The sequence below is a fragment of the Thermobia domestica genome, chromosome 6 (genome assembly GCF_964235325.1).
Source record: "Thermobia domestica chromosome 6, izTheDome1.hap1.1, whole genome shotgun sequence".
Classification (NCBI taxonomy): Eukaryota; Metazoa; Arthropoda; class Insecta; order Zygentoma; family Lepismatidae; genus Thermobia; species Thermobia domestica.
Window position 1 is genome coordinate 162,555,248 of NC_137459.1, and position 18,675 is coordinate 162,573,922.

Genomic DNA, 18,675 nt, shown 5'->3' on the forward strand with positions numbered 1-18,675 from the left:
CTTTTACCCACACCTTGTTCTGTTTCTCACAAAAATTCGGCAAATATTATCTCTCTACGACTTACAGTTCCCGAGATATGGCTCCTTAAATCTCCCGAAATTCGAACTTTTTTGGCCAATATCACGGGAATAATAAGTCATAGAGAGATGATGGTGTTAATCAATACCTAATAGGATGGTTAATATTTTGGTACCAAATATTTACCATCCTCTTAGGTATTGATTAACACCAATATGATGTCTCTATAACTTAGGGTTCCCAAGATATGGCTCCTTAAATCTCTAGAAATGGGCCATTTTTGGCCAATATCTCGGGAACGATAAGAATGACGCGAAAAATTTAATCACTTTCTCAGGTAGTTTTTGATGCTCTATCGAATGCGGAGTTCAAAATTGAAAAAAAAAATCGCAAATAACAGACAAACGGACAGGCAGACATACAGACATAGACAATTCAGTAACGAACTTTTTAAGCGTTGAAAAAAATTTGGTATTTTATGTGAATATGTATGAGCATTATTTCTTACACAAGCACTAAATGTATGTTTTTTTCTTAAGATACTGGCTTGAAATATGAAATTGATTCCTTAACGGCTAATATTTCATGCGATTTCCTCCTGGCAAGTGAAATTTCTGGTGACGCACCATCAATATAACTATTTCAACTCTTTTATTATTATTATTATTATTATTATTATTATTATTATTATTATTATTATTATTATTATTATTATTATTATTATTATTATTAAAGATCAAAGTTGAACATTTCCAATCTGAATATTACAACAGCTCTTCAGACCGAACTATTAATGGAATCCACAATGCTGATAAGTGCTAACCGTATCTTGTATTCCTTTATCTAATGCTTACACAATGTATACTAACTTTGCAAACAATGGTGTTAATAGTGTTCCACAAATAGAGTGTGGCATAAAAAATTAGTTTTCAACGTCTCCCCCTCGTCTTCTCAAAAGGCAATTACATTCTTAAAAAAAATAATATGAAGCTGTGAAATTACGTTCGTCGAGTTTTATTTGCACGTGTTCCAACGAACGTGACATTCATATAAAGTTAAGGGAATTAATATTGATTGTGAATTCTGCAAAATATTTTCAAACATTCGTGCATGTTACTAGTTTATTATTATTATTATTATTATTATTATTATTATTATTATTATTATTATTATTATTATTATTATTATTATTATTATACGTCCAAACTATGCTATGCATAAGTTTCGAAAGTTTTATAGAATGTCTTTGTCCGTCCGTGTGACGACAGGTGTCACAGCAAAAAAGACGAGAGATATCGATATGAGGATTTCTACAATCGAGTCGGTGTCCCAGGTGTAGGCTCCATCTTCTCCGTTAACCCCCTATTCAAACCGAAAAGGGGTCAAATTATCCATTTCCGGTTTCAACTTTTAACACTATAGAACGGAAACGGTAGCAGATAGCGGGAAGCGGTTTTTCCGCAAATGATTTAGTGTCTCTATGTTATTAGAACATATCATGATCATTTACAACACTCTACTTAAATCGGAAGTGGTTCAAATTTACTATTGCTTCCATTTTCAATGCTTATTTCAGGGGGGCGCGGTGGCTCAGTGGTAGAGCGTTCACCTCCGGTGCTTTGGGTCCCTGGTTCGATCCCAGCTCGCGCCGTGTGGACTTTGTGGTGGACAAACACCGTGCTCGTGGGTTTTCTCGGGGTTCTCCCGTTTCCTCCCACTTTCTTCATTCCAATATTTCACTCATCTCTCATCATCACCGTCTCCTTTAGCCTAACCGGCATAATTGTGGGACGTAAAACTAAAGATTTCATTTCATTTCATTTCAATGCTGATTTCAGTAAAGCGAAAACGGAAAGAGATATCAAGATGCCGGTTTCGCAATCGATTGAGCATTTCAAGAAACTGTCCGATCCCATACGTTAACCCTGAACACAACACGGAATTTTCTTTTTTTAAATTGACAATTTCCTGTTTGAACATTTATCCTCACAGAGTAAGAATGGTAATAGATAACGTCAAACGGATTTTCGCAATCGATTCAGGTTCTGAAGAATACATGTTATTACAACCCAGTGCACTCTACCAAAGCCGGAAGTGATTAAAATGCGTTACTACTTCCGGTTTGACTGTTTATTTCCATAGAATAAGAACCGTAAGAGATATTGAGGTGCGGATTTTTGCAATCGATTAGGCTTCCAAATATATAGGTTCCATTTTCTCCGTAAACCGTCTTTGCAAACCGGAATTGCTTTAGATCAAGCATTTCCGGTTTCAGCATTTATCACCAAGGAACAGAAATGGTAATATATAGCAACAAACAGTTTTCTGCAACCGACACACTGTCTCTAATTTGAATTACATAGAGCAAAAAATATGAGACATCAAGAAACTTTCTTTTAATCGATTCAATGTCCCAAGGATAGGTTTCATCTTCTCCGTTAATCCTCTATTCAAACCAGAATTGGTTCAATTTGGCAATTTTGCGTTTGAACATTTGTCGCATTAAAACAAAAACAGGACTGGATAGTGAGTAGGACTAATGGCCTTTCGATATTGATTCAGCGTCCGAGAAAGAGATTCTATCTTTGATGTTATTCCTTATGTGCAACTGATAGTTATAGATGTACTACTTTAAATTTGAGTGCTTGTATAGTTTGGAAGTAAACCGTTGTTGTACACTGTGAAACGAAACACACTTGTTATGATTATAGATTTAGTTAACTGAGGTTTAAAACTTCTTAAGTATGTACACTCATGTTCAAAATTATTATCACATGTCTATAAATACGTTGTTGTAGAAATATAATTTGATGAATTCGCCTGGTATTTCTTATAATGTTAGTATGTGTATAATCAACAAAGACATGTATATATGTGGCAAATTTCGTGTTAAAATACCAGTAAATAAGAACTATAAAACGAAAATAAAATTTTCTTGTCCATTTAGCAATATTTTATTTTACTCATTATAAATTTCGTATTTATAATTATTTTCCTATGAAATTTACCACAAATATACATTTCCCAATTATACACATAGTATCAGTAATAGAAGTACCCTGCAAAATCATTATCAAATTATATTCTTACAAGAAGACAGTTATAGATATGCGACAATCATTTTGGACACGAGTGTACGTTAGCGAACAAATAATCTGGAGTGGAAAACAATCCAAATTTATTTAAAAGAAAGCTAAGCGATCAACGTACGCTCCTTTGGCATGGGAGACTCGGATTCGATTCTCGGCGGAAGCTCATATGATTTGGATCTTATGCTAAGCTGTAGGTCCACGTCTCATATAGGCTCGCTGCTGAAAGGGACGTTAAATATCAAATCAGGAATATTAAAAAAAAAACAGTCTCTTAGTACAATAGAAGATATATCTAGGTATATGTACCGGGTGCTAAAGTAATGTCAACTACAGAAATAGCCATCTTACGTCTACAGAAATACCTTTTAGAAAAGCAGAAAAATGTATAATAAGCATGGGGTCGAAAATGTGTTCTTACAAATTTATAAGCTGCCAAAAACGGAAAATAGAGGTGAAGCTTCACAAAACTTTCAGGGAGAGAGAATATTATAGGAGCCGCCAATTCTTGATCATTGAATTATTGGGTTTTATTACATTATAGATGAAGCTACGTAATCATATAGACCACTTAGATGCCAAATGGTCTGATTTTAAAGTGGAAATTTTCCAGAAGAGTTCTTTTGAACTTCAATATCTCATGTAAATCAGATCAAGAGAACGTTATTCATTATCAGTATTAGAAAATAAACTTCATAATTATATTTTTGGTTTCAACCATAAAAGAAATATGAATTTTTCATGAGATATTGAACTTCACAGTTCTCTTCTGAAAAATTTCAACTTCGGAGTTACACCAGTTGGCATCCAAGCGGTCCTTATATCACCAGGTACTTGACTCTATATTGTAAAACATTTCACGATTAATTTTACAATAGTATTTGTTCTTTTTTAGGTCACGTGATCCATAACAATGATTGTGGACCAAGAGGTGAAGAAGGTAAGGGGCCACCTTCTTCTAAGACATCACAGAGGAATCCCTGCCATTGTTGCCCCTATGGATACCACATTGATCTGGACTTCGTTCGATACTGCGAATCCCTGGCCAAAGGATCCAGAGATTCTCCTAGTAAACAAATGCGACGTGAGCGACGTCGTCAGCGACAGTCCATGGAAGTTCTTTTGGGCCTCACAAGTCCTACAGTATGGCACTTGGAGCAACAACTACCGCAGGTAAGATTTTCATGCATTTAAACGCCTGTAAATATTTACAAATTGTGTCACGTACTGTTCCTTGCACGACCTTGGAAGGTCATTTAACATGACTGCGATTGCCAGAGACATATTAAAGAGAGCGCTAAAAGAAAGAAATAAAAACTCAACTTACAATTTTTCACGCCTAATCTATCTTTAGACTAAATAACCTCAACTCCATGGTATAAGCTCACTTTAACTTAAGCGTTAGAAAGTCATAGGTGAAAAGCTGTACTTTAAACGAAGAATGATGTCCATGTTATGTTCTCAGAACATATTCTTTGTTGTTCACTCATTGAATCAATGTTTGTAGAAAACGACAGGTATAAACTTCAGCAATTCTTACATGATGAACTTAAAACGTACAAGCACATCACCCCACCCCCTCCCCCAAGAATCGTGTCATTGTTAAATTTTGTCCTTGTTACATTCAATAATGTAAATTAAATTACCGGTATTTGTGAGAATCAAATCTTGAACTTCTTCACTTTGAGTTAAATCCAAGAGCCTTAGTTCACTGAATCATGGAATCGGCTAGTAACCTTACAATAATATGTCGTTCTTATTGTAGGTATTGATTAGATCAAACAATTTTGTGGTAATTCATGTTAAGAAACGTTTACTGTTACATTTACTATTTACATTAAAAAAACATACTTGTTAAAACTGAATATATGAATAGGTGCAACATACTTTAGGTGTAATTATTACCTACACGATTAGTTAGAGGTGATAGTTTATAGTTATAATTGTTTTAATGAAGCAATTCATTCATTGATTATTAAAAGAAAAAAATGTTCGCGTGATTACAACCTCGTTCAAACTCTTGAGGAGAAAATGCGACAGGAGAGAAGTTAAAAGTTTAAAAAAAAAAATGCTCAGGCTAATGAGAACGATTACTTGTATTGAAATTTTGAAGAGCAGGTCTCTAGAAAGGAGAATTGCACAATAAAAGAAAGGTGAACGAGATTGTAAAATTGGATGGCTGCATTTGAATTATTAACAATTTCATTTTTAAAAGTATTAACAGAGTCACTAATTGTCTTTCAATTGTTAATTGGTTTTAAGCAGACTGTCAGGCAGACTCTTGCATGAAATGATTAAGGTAAAGAAAGTTAGTGGATGGAAAAATATATTGTAAAAAAAGAAATAAAGAAAGAAGAAGGAAAACTCATTATAAGGAAATCTTTATTGAAGCTGATAAAGTTATTTCCTCAGAGTGTTTAATTTGTAAATATTCTTGCAACTATTCCAGTCTCAAATATACCGAGGGAAATTGCATCTCTGTGGTAGGAACATTGCATTCACTTACTATACCTAACTACAGAGAATTTCGAAAGTTTTGCAATCCAGGTTTCAACGTGCGTAACTTAACTGTATCGAAAAAGGGACATGTTCATTCGTTGATTGTCATTTATTGCCATATTAATAATATATCACGTAAAAGTGTAGTTTTCTTTGTTTTCTCGAAATTATGATATTTGATGTCAATACTGTCAATGTTAGAGGGTCAGTACATGTGTTGTCATGACCCCATTTGAATGAAAATAACGTGCTTGTATCTGGCAACACTACTTTGATTAGCAGTTACCTCAACATAGGTATTAAAAGTGCTTTCCGGTTTGGTCCAAACACAAATTGTCACATTTTGTCTTGTATTTTGAAACATGACGAGTAATCACTAATGTGCTCTTATTATTATTACAATATTTCATCCTCTAACAGTTTTGGGTTGTTCCTTGCAGTTCTTACAAAATTCTTGTTTTTTTTTTCTTTTCTGCTCCCCCTCAAATTTCTAAACGTTATTTTAATTTGTTAACATTTCATGAGACGTGCGACACGTCCGACCCTCATCTGCTTGTAATAGAGCAATATTCTATGCAATTAAGTTACCGTATACTGTGCCATCTACAGCGGTATTATACAACGATACAATGTCGTGCAAATACGCAACATACAGCCAGGTTTTTTTGAATGAAGTTTGTAGTTGTGTAACACAGTAATATGAGTGTAATGATATGTATCCCGTACTAACGTATAAGTGGAGTGTTTTGCTCGACGACGGTAAGAATGGCTTTCCATGAAAATTGGTAACATTGGAAACTATCAAAAATGGAGACTTTACACGTTCGCTGCGTTACGAGTCACCGGTGGCTCGTGCGATACTTCAGTGCGGTGCTGTTCTATGCATTGTACTACCCGTGTGCGTTTGTGATATTTTCGTTTGTACAGATTTTTAACATTACTAGCACCGACGGACAAACCTTCAACGAGACACACGGTGACTCGTATAGCACTAATATCCAAATCAGTTTTACACTGCCGTAGCAAACGTGTTAATTGAGAAATGAAATGAAATCTTTCAGTTTTATGTCCCACGTTTATGCTAAAAGAGACGGCGGTGATGAGAAATGAATGAAATGGTGGAATGAAGAAAATGGGAGGAAACGGAAGAACCTCTAGAAAACCCAGGAGCACGATATTTGTCCACCAAAAAGTCCACACGGCACGAGCTGAGATCGAACCAGGGACCCCAAGCACCGGAGGTGACCGCTCTACCACTGAGCCACCGCGCTCCCTGTTAAATGAGAAAAATGCATTTCTAAACGTAAGCTATTTTTTAACAAGTTTTAGCGAAACAGGATTCGAAACGAAAATGAAATGAAATCTTTCAATTTAACGTCCCACGTTTTTGCCCATTAGCGGCTGAGAGAGACGACGACTAAGGCAAGTGAATGATGATGGAAGAATTGGTGGAATGAGAAAGTTAGAGAAAACCGGAGGACTCCGAGAAATCCCATTCACACCATGTCGTCCACCACAAACTTACTTAGCCGGGGATAGAATCAGAAACCCCACGCACCAGAGGTAAGTGCTCTGCCAGTGAACCACAGTGTTCCCCTCAAAACAAGATTTGACCAAACAAGAATTCCTGTTTTGTCAAACGAGGTCGACTGCATAGATATGCAATAATTTCGTAGTTTAAGGCATTCAGTGAAACAGGCATCGCCGAAACAAGCAGAATCCAGTGTTGGATTATATACCGAGTTTCATTTTGCTAACTTGACGGGCTCGTAAGATATTCGTTTCTTTGCATATAGGCCTATTGACCTTCACTTCCCTTATTAGGATGTGCATTTTAATCAAGGCAACATGATAAAAATCTAAGTTAGGACATGATTTAATCATGTACAGTAACCAAAACATTCAAAGTCGGTGAAGGGGTGAAGGAAGACTTAGCCGCCGCTAGGTGAAACGACTGTTTTTCGCACGGGAAAATAAGATTTATGCACAGTAAAGGAAATTAGTGAAATAAATAAATAAGAAAGAGCAACGCCTTTCAATAAGAGTGAAATAAATAAATAAATAACGAAGATTCCTGAGCCAGCTGACATGCTCCTTTTATTTTGGCCTAGACTTGAATTCAAATGTCAGCAGGACCCGAATCACATAAGCGGCTCCGAAAAATCACACTAATATAAATCATTTTCGATTACTTTTTCATGTCATCTTTTCCTGACCCTACGGGGCTAATGAAGGCTAAACCTAAACGGCATCGGGTGCGTAACTATTCCTCACAGCGATCTGAAAATTGTGATTAGACAATAATATCGGTTGATTTACATTTCCCCTTTTCTGACCTGATAAATTCTAGGTGTATCTTACCCCAACAGTATTTTCTTTAAGATTCTTAATCATACATGTATCAAGTTTATATGCAATTAAGTTGATAAGAGCGTGAGATACTCAATTTTACGCATAAATTTCGGCGCTTTGTTCCCTTTAAGAATAAACATTCTAACCAAAGTAACATAACAGAAGCATAACCTAAGTTTAATCCACTCATTTACCAAAATTCATCAAAATCAGTGCATTCATATAGCATATATATATATATATATATATATATATATATATATATATATATATATATATATATATATATATATATATATATATATATATATATATATGTGTGTGTGTGTGTGTGTGTGTGTGTGTGTGTTTTAAAACAACACCGACAACGTTTAGGAGGTGATTCCTTACACCAAGACGAGACAAAAAATATACACCAACCTAGGTGCACAAATGCTTCCTTTCAGAATTAGAGGGTGCCAAAAAGGGGAAAAAATGAAAAAAGGTGAAAAAATGAACTTTAAAGGTCTATAGCTCCAAAATTATGGCGCCTACCGTAGTCACGACTTCACTCAGGAACTAATATGTGCGCTATCCGAAAACGTATCTTTCAGAATCCTAAGGAACTCACGTATATTCTAGTTGAAATGCCCGTTCTTCGCACTGGTAGGATAGGTTTATGAGGAATATTTGAATCCTTTCCACCCCTAGAATATTTATTTCAATGAAATCGTAATGATACATGGTCCACCTTGTATATAGTTCTAGAGGGGTAGGTAGTTAATAAGCCAATAAATGGTCAGTAGTGAGCGATGATCTGCTATTCCGTTTTCAATATGATAACTACACGCTCTAGTACCAATATTGAAAATTATCGAAGGCAATTCTATACTAGCACGTTATTTTAATTAAGATTTTTTTTCGCTTGACCATTTTCTTTTCACACTGAAAGTCTACGGAGAAACACATATTCTTGATTGTTTTAAAAATCTCTACACACAAAATGCTAATGTCAGGGAAGAATTCATGTGTTCACCACTTACTGTTCGAAAATTACACATGTACCTTTATCGTAGCCAAGTGGTCACATGCTTCTTGTGCGTGTTGCCTCATGTTCGATTCTCGTTGGGAATAGTTACATCGGATGCGAATCAGAATAGTAGTTTAGATTCCATTCTAAACAGTAGATTTCGTGTCAGATAGCGTCCGTGCTCAAAAGGAACTTTAAACTCAGATCAATCTTATCGAAAGTTACACATGTACCTAGGTTGTGTAAGTTCTGCAATACTGTGCTTTAATTCTCCATGATTCAGGAATTTATTGTAGATTCGTATTGTGCATTTAATAATAATGTAGTAGGCTTTGTAAGATAATCATACTTTGTAGACCAGTCACTCCAACTGAATGCTCCATCACGTCACAGTTTGCTACTTCCCTTCGCAGTAAACCACACAGAGACGAGAAGATTCATGCAATAAACGTGGAATTGATAAAGAGTAGCGGTGACATGAAAACAAGAACATCAATAACGTAGTTGATGGTTTTTCAGGCATACAATACTTAAACGTGGATCAACGATTACACGTAGACCACCACCACTTGCTTATTCCCTTCTCCTACTACAGTATACACTTTTCCTACCATTACTCGATGTGTTTTTTGCGGCGGTTCTTGTTTATAAAAGCGTTCTCGTGCATCGTCCAGTTGGAAGTGACTGTTCTAGACTTGAAGGAACGTGAATGGTACCTTTTGAATTTCATTGATTGGGATTCTCTTTTTAGCATCAGGGTCAATTCATACGAAGTGGTCCAGAGGCTGTTGCTCGACCTTCTCCCAAAATTATAAAAATTTGTGTGTGATGATTGTGTATGAGAAGGCCAATAACATTATTCACGTTGTCGTATGTACAAGTGTTCCTGAATGGTGGCCATCTTTGTTGTCGGTGGAGAGCCAGTTTTTGCATTTTCAAGCGTTTACGAAAACTGCAGTTGCTCAGGATGTACAAATCAGACAAACACAAAACACAAACTAATGTTTAGAGGAGAGACTGAAGTACACGAAAAATATAAACTTTTGCGTCTAAATAAATATGCAGGGTTGCAAATCAGTACATGAAATCGTCAGAAAAACTAGAGAAAATTACACTCATAAACGGGCTATATTTTGGAATGGAATGTAGTGGGGGTTTCATAAGTTTTGTGCTGAATACTATTGCATGTAAAGAGTCTGCAGAAATATCCATAGCTATGATACTACTGACACCGTAGATTTATGGGGGTCCGAAAATGTAAGTTTGTGATTTTGATGCCATTTTTGGGGCGTAATATCTCAGGAGGGCAAAGTGCAGAAAATTGCTGCTTATGCCACAAAGTCATTCTGTATGTGAATAAACTATTGCAAAAAAAATCATGACTGATATTACATGGGGAAAAAGTGAGGACATGCTAAAAACGCGAAGAAAGCATCTGCGTGACGATGGTCGTAGCCCGGAAAAATTTAAATATTTGGATATGTTTCATGCTAAATCTGAAAAACTATGCATGATGCAGCAATTAGGCCTGCTTTTGTTTGTGTTCAGTTATGGAAAAGCTTCCGAGTGGCGTTTGTTCCATCTTTCTAGCTCCATGATCATTGCCACGTCTATATGGTAAGGGGGTTAGCTCCCCCTTGCATCCATGACACCCATCGTCGAACTGGACCGCGGTATGAAAGCACTTAATGTATCAGCAAAGTGATATTGAAATCAAATTCCAGTTAATATGTTCACAAGGTTGCCTTATATAGGATAGACTAGTCTTTGGCTATGTGGGAAATCCGCCCCCAGACCCCCATGTTTGCTCGGCCTACGGCTTTGAACCTCTAAAACATACAATTCTACCAAATACCAAGTTTCTTTTCGTATTTCAATTATCTAAAAAGTAATTTTTGTATCACAAGAAAACACCGATTTAAATAACATGGGAATTACTTAATTCCCCCAATAGATACTTTGAAAACTAAAAATATTAACTTTTGGCGGTTTTTTTTGGATTAGTACTTGAAAGCTACAATCATGCTAAATTTCGCCTTTCCACGTCAACCGGAAGTACCCTTTTATTTTATGTCAGTTCATGTAGTTTTATAGTAGTTAGGATAGATGTAACGCAACTTTGTGAACATAACTCCTGTAACTTGGATTGGATTTCAATATCACTTTGCTGATACATTAAGTGCTTTCATACCGCGGTCCAGTTCGACGATGGGTGTCGTGTGGGCAAGGAGAGTTAAGCCCCTTACCATATAGACGTGGCAATGGAGCTAGAAAGATGGAACAAACGCCACTCGGAAGCTTTTCCAGAAATGAACACAAACAAAAGCGGGCCTAACTGCTGCACCTTGCGTAGTTTTAGAGATCTAGCATGAAACATATCCAAACATTTAAATTTTTCCGGGCTAAGACCATCGTCGCGCAGGTACTTTCTTCGCGTTTTTAGCATGTCCTCACTTTTTTCTCCATGTAATATCAGTCATGATTTTTTTGCAATAGTTTATTCACATACAGAATGACTGTGGCATAAGCAGCAATTTTCAGCACTTTGCCCTCCTGAGATATTACGCCCCAAAAATGGCATCAAAATCACAAACTTACACTTTCGGACCCCCATAAATCTACGGTGTCAGTAGTATCATAGCTATGGATATTTCTGCAGACTCTTTACATGCAATAGTATTCAGCAAAAAACTTGTGAAACCCCCACACATACCATTCCGAAATATAGCCCGTTTATGAGTGTAATTTTCTCTAGTTTTTCTGATGATTTCATGTACTGGTTTGCAACCTTGTGTATTTATTTAGACGCAAAAGTTTATATTTTTCGTATACCTCAGTCACTCCTCCTGGGCAACTGTAGTTTTCGTAAACGCTTGAAAATGCAAAATTGGCTCTCCACCGCCAACAAGGATGGCCGCCATTCAGGAACACTTGTACACTGTACATACGACAACGTGAATGATGTTATTGACCTTTTCATGCACACGGTTCATCACACTCAATTTTTTATAGTTTTCGGAGATGGTTGACCCATCAAGGTTATATGCGACGAAACCTACTCTTTAAAGTGGGATCATACCACTACTCGAGTTTGCATCTGAGACAAGTGCCCACACTCGGAATCGAACCAGGGTCCGTGAACACGGAAATGACGCGCTTTAGCCACCTGACCATAAGGAGACAAGATAGTACGACACTCGCAACCAAATGAGAAGTGAAGTAAATAGTAGTATAATGTAGCAATAGAATTAGATGACAAGGAAATAACGCCTGCTTGCACATAATTTGCCCATTATAAAGAGCATATAGTGAACCAGCAATCGAATTAACAAATCTGCACCATACATGAGCGCTTTCCCACTCAGTCACCTAATCCTTCATTGCCAACCGAGTGTGGCTAAATAGTCAGCTTTTTTTTGTTTTTTTTCGTGATTGGGAGGTCCCTCCCTCAAATCCCGCGACCAACTTTTCCACCCAGATTATTCCCTTATCCTCTCAAACATTTCAAAAAATTAGCACTGGCCGACTTCTTTCCAAGTATACTTCCCTACTTGTCAGTGTTAATTTTGCCACCTAAAATAGTTTGCGCCTTAACAGCTGTATCTGAAACTTTGCAAATGACTTAATTCGAAATTAACACTGAAAATTTACTTACATCTCAAAATGAGTCAAGCAATAATATTTAACATGTCAGAAGTCTCTATCTATTCTGTATATATATATATATATATATATATATATATATATATATATATATATATATATATATATATATATATAATATTCTTTTAAAAGTCATGATTACATAATATGCACAAAATGTGTTTAATAGAAAAGTAACCGGACTTAAGAAATTAATTTCTTAAAGCAAATGTACTTGTAACACAAAAAGAACAAACATTGGTTCAAAACGGTTTTGCTAACGAAGAGAAACAATTAGTACTTGAAGCTATAACTTAAGAGTATTCACCAAAACTATACTTATTTCTTCATATTTTTGAAAATATTGCAGACATCGAGTAATACAGACTACAGTTTATTTTATCCAGTATTATTAGTAAAATATTATTAAACGCTTTAACGATGCTTGCTCATTAGTTTGCATGAGATACCTGATTCAAGCAATTATGAATCTGGTCAGTGCTTGGACTAGTGCACTGTTGGATTCCATAGATGACATTAGAGGATTACGGCGATCGCTCGTTGTCGGAATGAAAATTACCGCTAGCCACTAGCGGATCCAGAAAGTGCGTTTGGAGGAGGGCGGATCTTTCCTTGGACGATTAATGTAGGTTGGAAATAAGGAGTTTACATCTGATCAGAATAAAATAAAGCAACATTTTTACATATAAACCTATAAAAGTATAGCCTTTCAGGAGCGGTTGCCCTGTCCTCCCCATATATTCGCCAGTGCCGCTAGCTAACCTGCTAAAGATAGAATACCATAGCAAACTATTACTAGTTTTATGCATAAAATTGTGTGCATTCACTACAGTTAACTCAGGTAGCTGGAATATACTGCTTTTATTTTGGTGTAGTATCTTGAGCCAGTTCAGGAACTACTTGAACTTAGGAGATAGCAAATTTTTGACCTAAAAAGCAGTTAATAACTGTCGATGAAGTCTATGTGCTATCCACATATTGGACAATAATCCATCTGGCGTCCCTTCGTGGATTATAATACCAGGCACTTTAGTTTAGTATTAGTGAAAGATATACATTGATATCAGAAAATCAGAAGTAATCTTTGAGTGGAAAAAGTACGATTTTCTTTCGGCTAATAATAATAATAATAATAATAATAATAATAATAATAATAATAATAATAATAATAATAATAATAATGATAATAATAATAATAATAATAATAAAGCTTTGTGTTCTGGATTAGCATATGTGAAAACATCTGGCGTTATCCACAAACTAATTCGAAGGGCACCTGCTGAAGTCCCACACACGCATGTTGGAAGGTGCGCTGGTGGTGCCCTTAGGAGATATTATGAAAAGTCTCTTTTTGCTGCTTTCTAGTGGAGTTGAATATCTACGGCTGCAACCTGTGGCACTCGATTTACTTACAAACTCTAATACCTTGTGCACAAGTTTTAAAGAGATACATATTCCCTTGTATTAAAAATAAAACGAGTGTTTATTATGATGATTATATTTGATCTATGTAATATACAGTGGTGCCCACCCCCCCTAATGTCCATGACGCACCCCCCCTCAATTGCCTATCCGTAGGTGTTCTTCCATGAAAAAAAAATATTTTCGATTAATTTTTACATCCTCTCAAACATATTTATATAGATTTTTAACCCCCCCAAATATTTCAATGACGCAGTTTGCGTCATAGCCCCCCCCTTGTGGGCACCCCTGTAATATATATTACTTACATTGAAATGTTGAAAAAAGTGATATGTCTGTTCTAAATAATTTACTTCAGTGTTTAATACAGACGTTTTCCAATGAGAGTGTTACAAAAATAAAATGTTTATTTCAAAACTTAGAAGGATTCCTAACATTTTAGAAATATGAGTCAATATAATGCTAATATATATTCATTTCCGATTTTCTCAGAGGAATCAGAACATCAACTTAGGAGGGTTTCGCTTCCTTTCTGAGATATGCCTGATTTATCTGAATTACACAAAATGCGCAATTTTTAATGCGTAGACTAAACGAGCAGGTAATAAACACTTGACAGCAACACTCGTGTGTACAGTACTAATGATAACCTGTGATACTTGCAACTGAAAAATTTTCATTTTTATGTTAAAAATATGCAGGTAAAGTGCTTCTTTGTGACTATATGGTTATGATATGCGTCTTCGGTTCAGAAAACCTGGGTTTGATTTCCGATGGTAGCCCATGTGATTCGGATTCCATGTAAAACTGTAGGTCCATGTCTCATGTAGCCTTGGCTGAAAGGAAGGCTAAACTCTAATCCAGCCAATATGCAGGTATAATTGTATGGTAGATATTCTCACGGCTAGTGCAAGAGAATGGGACCATTCTTCCGCTTTCCCTTCAGTTGGTGGATATGTACTTTTCTCTGTTTCTTATTTAAATTTCTGCTGTTCAAAGAGCAATTGATGAAATATGTTTCTTTGAAATTATTTCGAAAGTTGTGGATGTAGGCACTTGGTATAATAAGTGTGACATACTGAGTGATTAGTTTTATTGTATAAGTTACACGCCCCAGTTCTAGAATTACTTCATAATATTTTATATAGATGTAAATTTTATGCGGAATAAAATATATCTTTAGCGTTAGAAGATTTCACCTCTAGGCTACAATAAACGATAATGAAGACGAAAAAATTGGCGAAATAATGACTAATAAGAGAGAACAGAAACTAATTGATGTGATTTTTGTTTGTCCATTGGGAACTCCCTATATGTTCTGGGATCAAACTAGTGACATTTCGTACTACAACGGAATACCGTAGCTAGTACGTCATCACTTTCCTTACAAATAAATTGTAAATTCAGTGTATATTTTCAGATTTACGAGGAGTGACTGAAAAGTTTTGAGAATTGAGGAAATTATAAGAAGTACAGATTTGGTAATGCCTTTATTTTTCAACACAATTCCCTTGGACAGCAATGCACTTGCTTCAACGGTGCTGCAGTGCTTTTATCCAAGTAGAAAAAAAAAATCCTTAGGTTGTGACCACAGAAACTCCTCCACGACTGTCATAACGTCATTATCACTTGCGAAACGTCGTCCTGCTAGATACTTTTTTTTAAATTAGGAAACAAGTGGAAGTCTGAGAGGGCCAGATCTGGAGAATATGATGGATGAGGTACGAATTCTAAGCCGCATTAGTGAATAGTGGCCCTGGCAACTGCTGATGTATGGTCAGGAGCATTGTGATGATGATAGGAAACGCCTCTGGACATCATTTGTGGCCTTTTTTCTTGAATTTGCACTCGAAGTTTTTTTTAAACGTTACTATAGTATTGTTCTGTGATGGTATGGCCCCTTTGCAGGTAATCAATGAATATCACACCTTGGGAATCCCAAAAGCAGAGGCCATCACTTTCCCAGCGGAGGGGAAAAGAAGGAGTTGTGCTTCCATTGTTTGGATTGTTGTTTTGTTTCTGGCTAGTAATGGTGTACCCAACACTCATCCATAGTGATGAGTCGACAGAGAAAATGGTCCACATCATGTTCTAGCAGTTTCAAATTGTCCACGGATTGGAGGCACCAAGTGCGTTTTTGTTCGAGAGTCAGAAGATGTGGGATCCATCGAGCAGAAACGTTAGATAAACCAAGCTCATTCTTCAGAATATGATCTGCTCTCTCCTGTGATATGCCCAGTCTGTCTTCTGTCTGTCGAGTTGACAATCGGCGATCTTCCATGATCATATCAAGTACCAGACCAATGTTTTTCGTGGTGGTAGCACTTGATGGTCTCCCAGAAGGGAGACTGAAGAATGCGAAGACAGACTTATCTTGAACACTCTGCTTACCACGCTTGAATTTCTGCACCCATCTCTTGTTGGTGGCATATGAAGGGGCAGATTCACCTACGGTATTGATCAAATCCTGGTCGATCTCAGACTCCGGCATTCCTTTTAATTGCAGATACTTGATGACTGACCTGAGCTTGATACTCATTAATATCAAGGGTTTTACTATTCTAATACATATAATTACTCTAGATTCTCATTTTCTATGTTAGGCTCAAAACTTTTCAGTCACTCCTCGTAAATGTTCGAGCACTTAAACAGATTTTGAAGTGTGACTACTAGGCTGTCCAAACCATTTATTTTTTCGAAAATTGAAAATGAAATTTTGAAAAAGATGAAATATCAAAACAAAATCGATTTTCGCTTTTCGAAGCTGGGTTTAGGTTCCGGTTTAAAAAATTGATTTTTGATTTTCAAACCAATTTTCGGTTCCGACTTTCAAAATCGGTTTTCACTTTCGATTTTGAAATCGATTTTCGATTTTGGGGTTTTCAATATCGATTTTCGGTTTTCAAAATCGATTTATGTTTTTTTGAATTTGAAAGTCGACTTTTGGTTTTCGGTTTTTAAAATTGATTTTTTTTATTTTTTTACTTTTACAAAGGAATATTTTGAACGTCCTGTTCTGCCCTCAGGATGCGTATTTTAAGTAAAATAACATGATAAAACTTAGGATAGGCCACGGTCCGGTCATGTACCATAAATCATCAAATCGGTCCATCGTTTAGGAGGACTTCATTTTATAAATATAGATTCCTCCCTTGTCCCCCTCCCTTAAACGGAAATTTTCGAAAACACTGCGATACGTGTCCTATTGTCTTAGTGAATAGTGTACCAAGTTTATCTTCTTAAGTTGAGAGGATCGTGAGATACTAAATTTTTCGCATACATTTTGATCTCTCTCCTGCTCCCCCTTAGGATACACATTTTAATGAAACTAACATGGGAAAAGTCATATATCGAAATTCATCAAAATCGGTCCAGCGGTCTGACAGGAGTTAGTGGTCATCATGGGATATCTGCGTAATAACGTATTGGACCTTCTTGAGCACTGCAAAGTGTAGCAAGTCCGTGTGACGGGGACTTAACAAGTTCCTGACAATACGCTGAAAAAATATCCAGCCCCGTAGCCTCAACTGCCGTCCACAATTCGGTGGTTGTTACAAATGAAGGATTCTGGACACGAATAGCCCGTTCAATGATATCCCATATGTATTCGATAGAGTTCATATCCGGAGATCTAGGGAGCAAAGTCGTACGTTTGAAGTGGCTAGAATGTTCCTCATATCAGTTACACACCGTTATGACCCTGTGTCATGATGCATTGTTGTCCTGGAATGTCCCATTTTTAGCAAGATACACGAAGTCCGCAAAGGACTGGAGATTCTCACCAATCAGCTGATCATATCAATGAACGATCAATGTTCAGTCCAAGTAAACCAGGGGGTTACCATGTAGGCTAAACATGTCCCAAACCATTATGGAGCTAGCACCAGTTTGGAGAGTGATTTGTTGACAACTTGAGTATACGCCGCAACCTTACACTACCATCCACGAGTATCAACTAGAAACGTGATTCATCTCCACGCTACAAGTTGCAGGTCATCTAAAGCAAATCCGAATGATTACGAGCCCATGTGAGTCGCTGCTGCCGATTGTCAGCAGTTAGTAACGGGCTGCAATACCCCATGTAGGTCAAGTTATTTTGCACTGGCCTCTGAGGTAAGTTGCTGTGATGTTCTGTTATTGATTGATTCATGTCATTAGTTCACGCGCTGTTGCTTGTCTGTTTGCCCGGACGAGTCTGCCCAAATGTCGCCGGTCGCGGTCATTCAGGGCACGCAAGCGCTACTGTGTTGTCGCTGATAGGTCGTAACGCCTCCAAATGCAGTACTCATGATTCATATTTGACACTGTGGAGCGAGAAATGTTCATTATATGGACGATTTCTGAAATCGAGTGCCCCATTCGTCTCAAACGCCGATAATTCTCGTCAGATTGCCATCACCACAATACATAACTTTTCACTCCACTCACAGAAGTCTAGCTGGCTGTACTGAAACTGCTTCGTGCCTTTCGACTGGTGTACCGCGATGTTTCCGTGAAAACAACTAGTTTCCTACCGTTATCCCAGGACTTTTGGCACTTAAGTATATTTACTTATTTATTGCAACTCCATTTTGATGAAAAATATACCTAGGTACTAAAGGAATCACAGATACAGACATATC

At 36.7% G+C, this 18,675-nt stretch overlaps 1 protein-coding gene across 2 annotated transcripts in view; it reads left to right on the plus strand.

Moving 5' to 3' along the window:
- Positions 1 to 18,675, plus strand: part of Kank (KN motif and ankyrin repeat domain-containing protein 2 kank) — a 367,377-nt gene that overhangs the window by 146,558 nt on the left and 202,144 nt on the right. For both annotated transcript variants that reach the window (XM_081762311.1, XM_081762312.1), the window contains exon 3: positions 4,004 to 4,281. In XM_081762311.1, the coding sequence (XP_081618437.1) occupies positions 4,004 to 4,281 (278 nt within the window). The remainder of the gene's footprint in view (positions 1 to 4,003; positions 4,282 to 18,675) is intronic.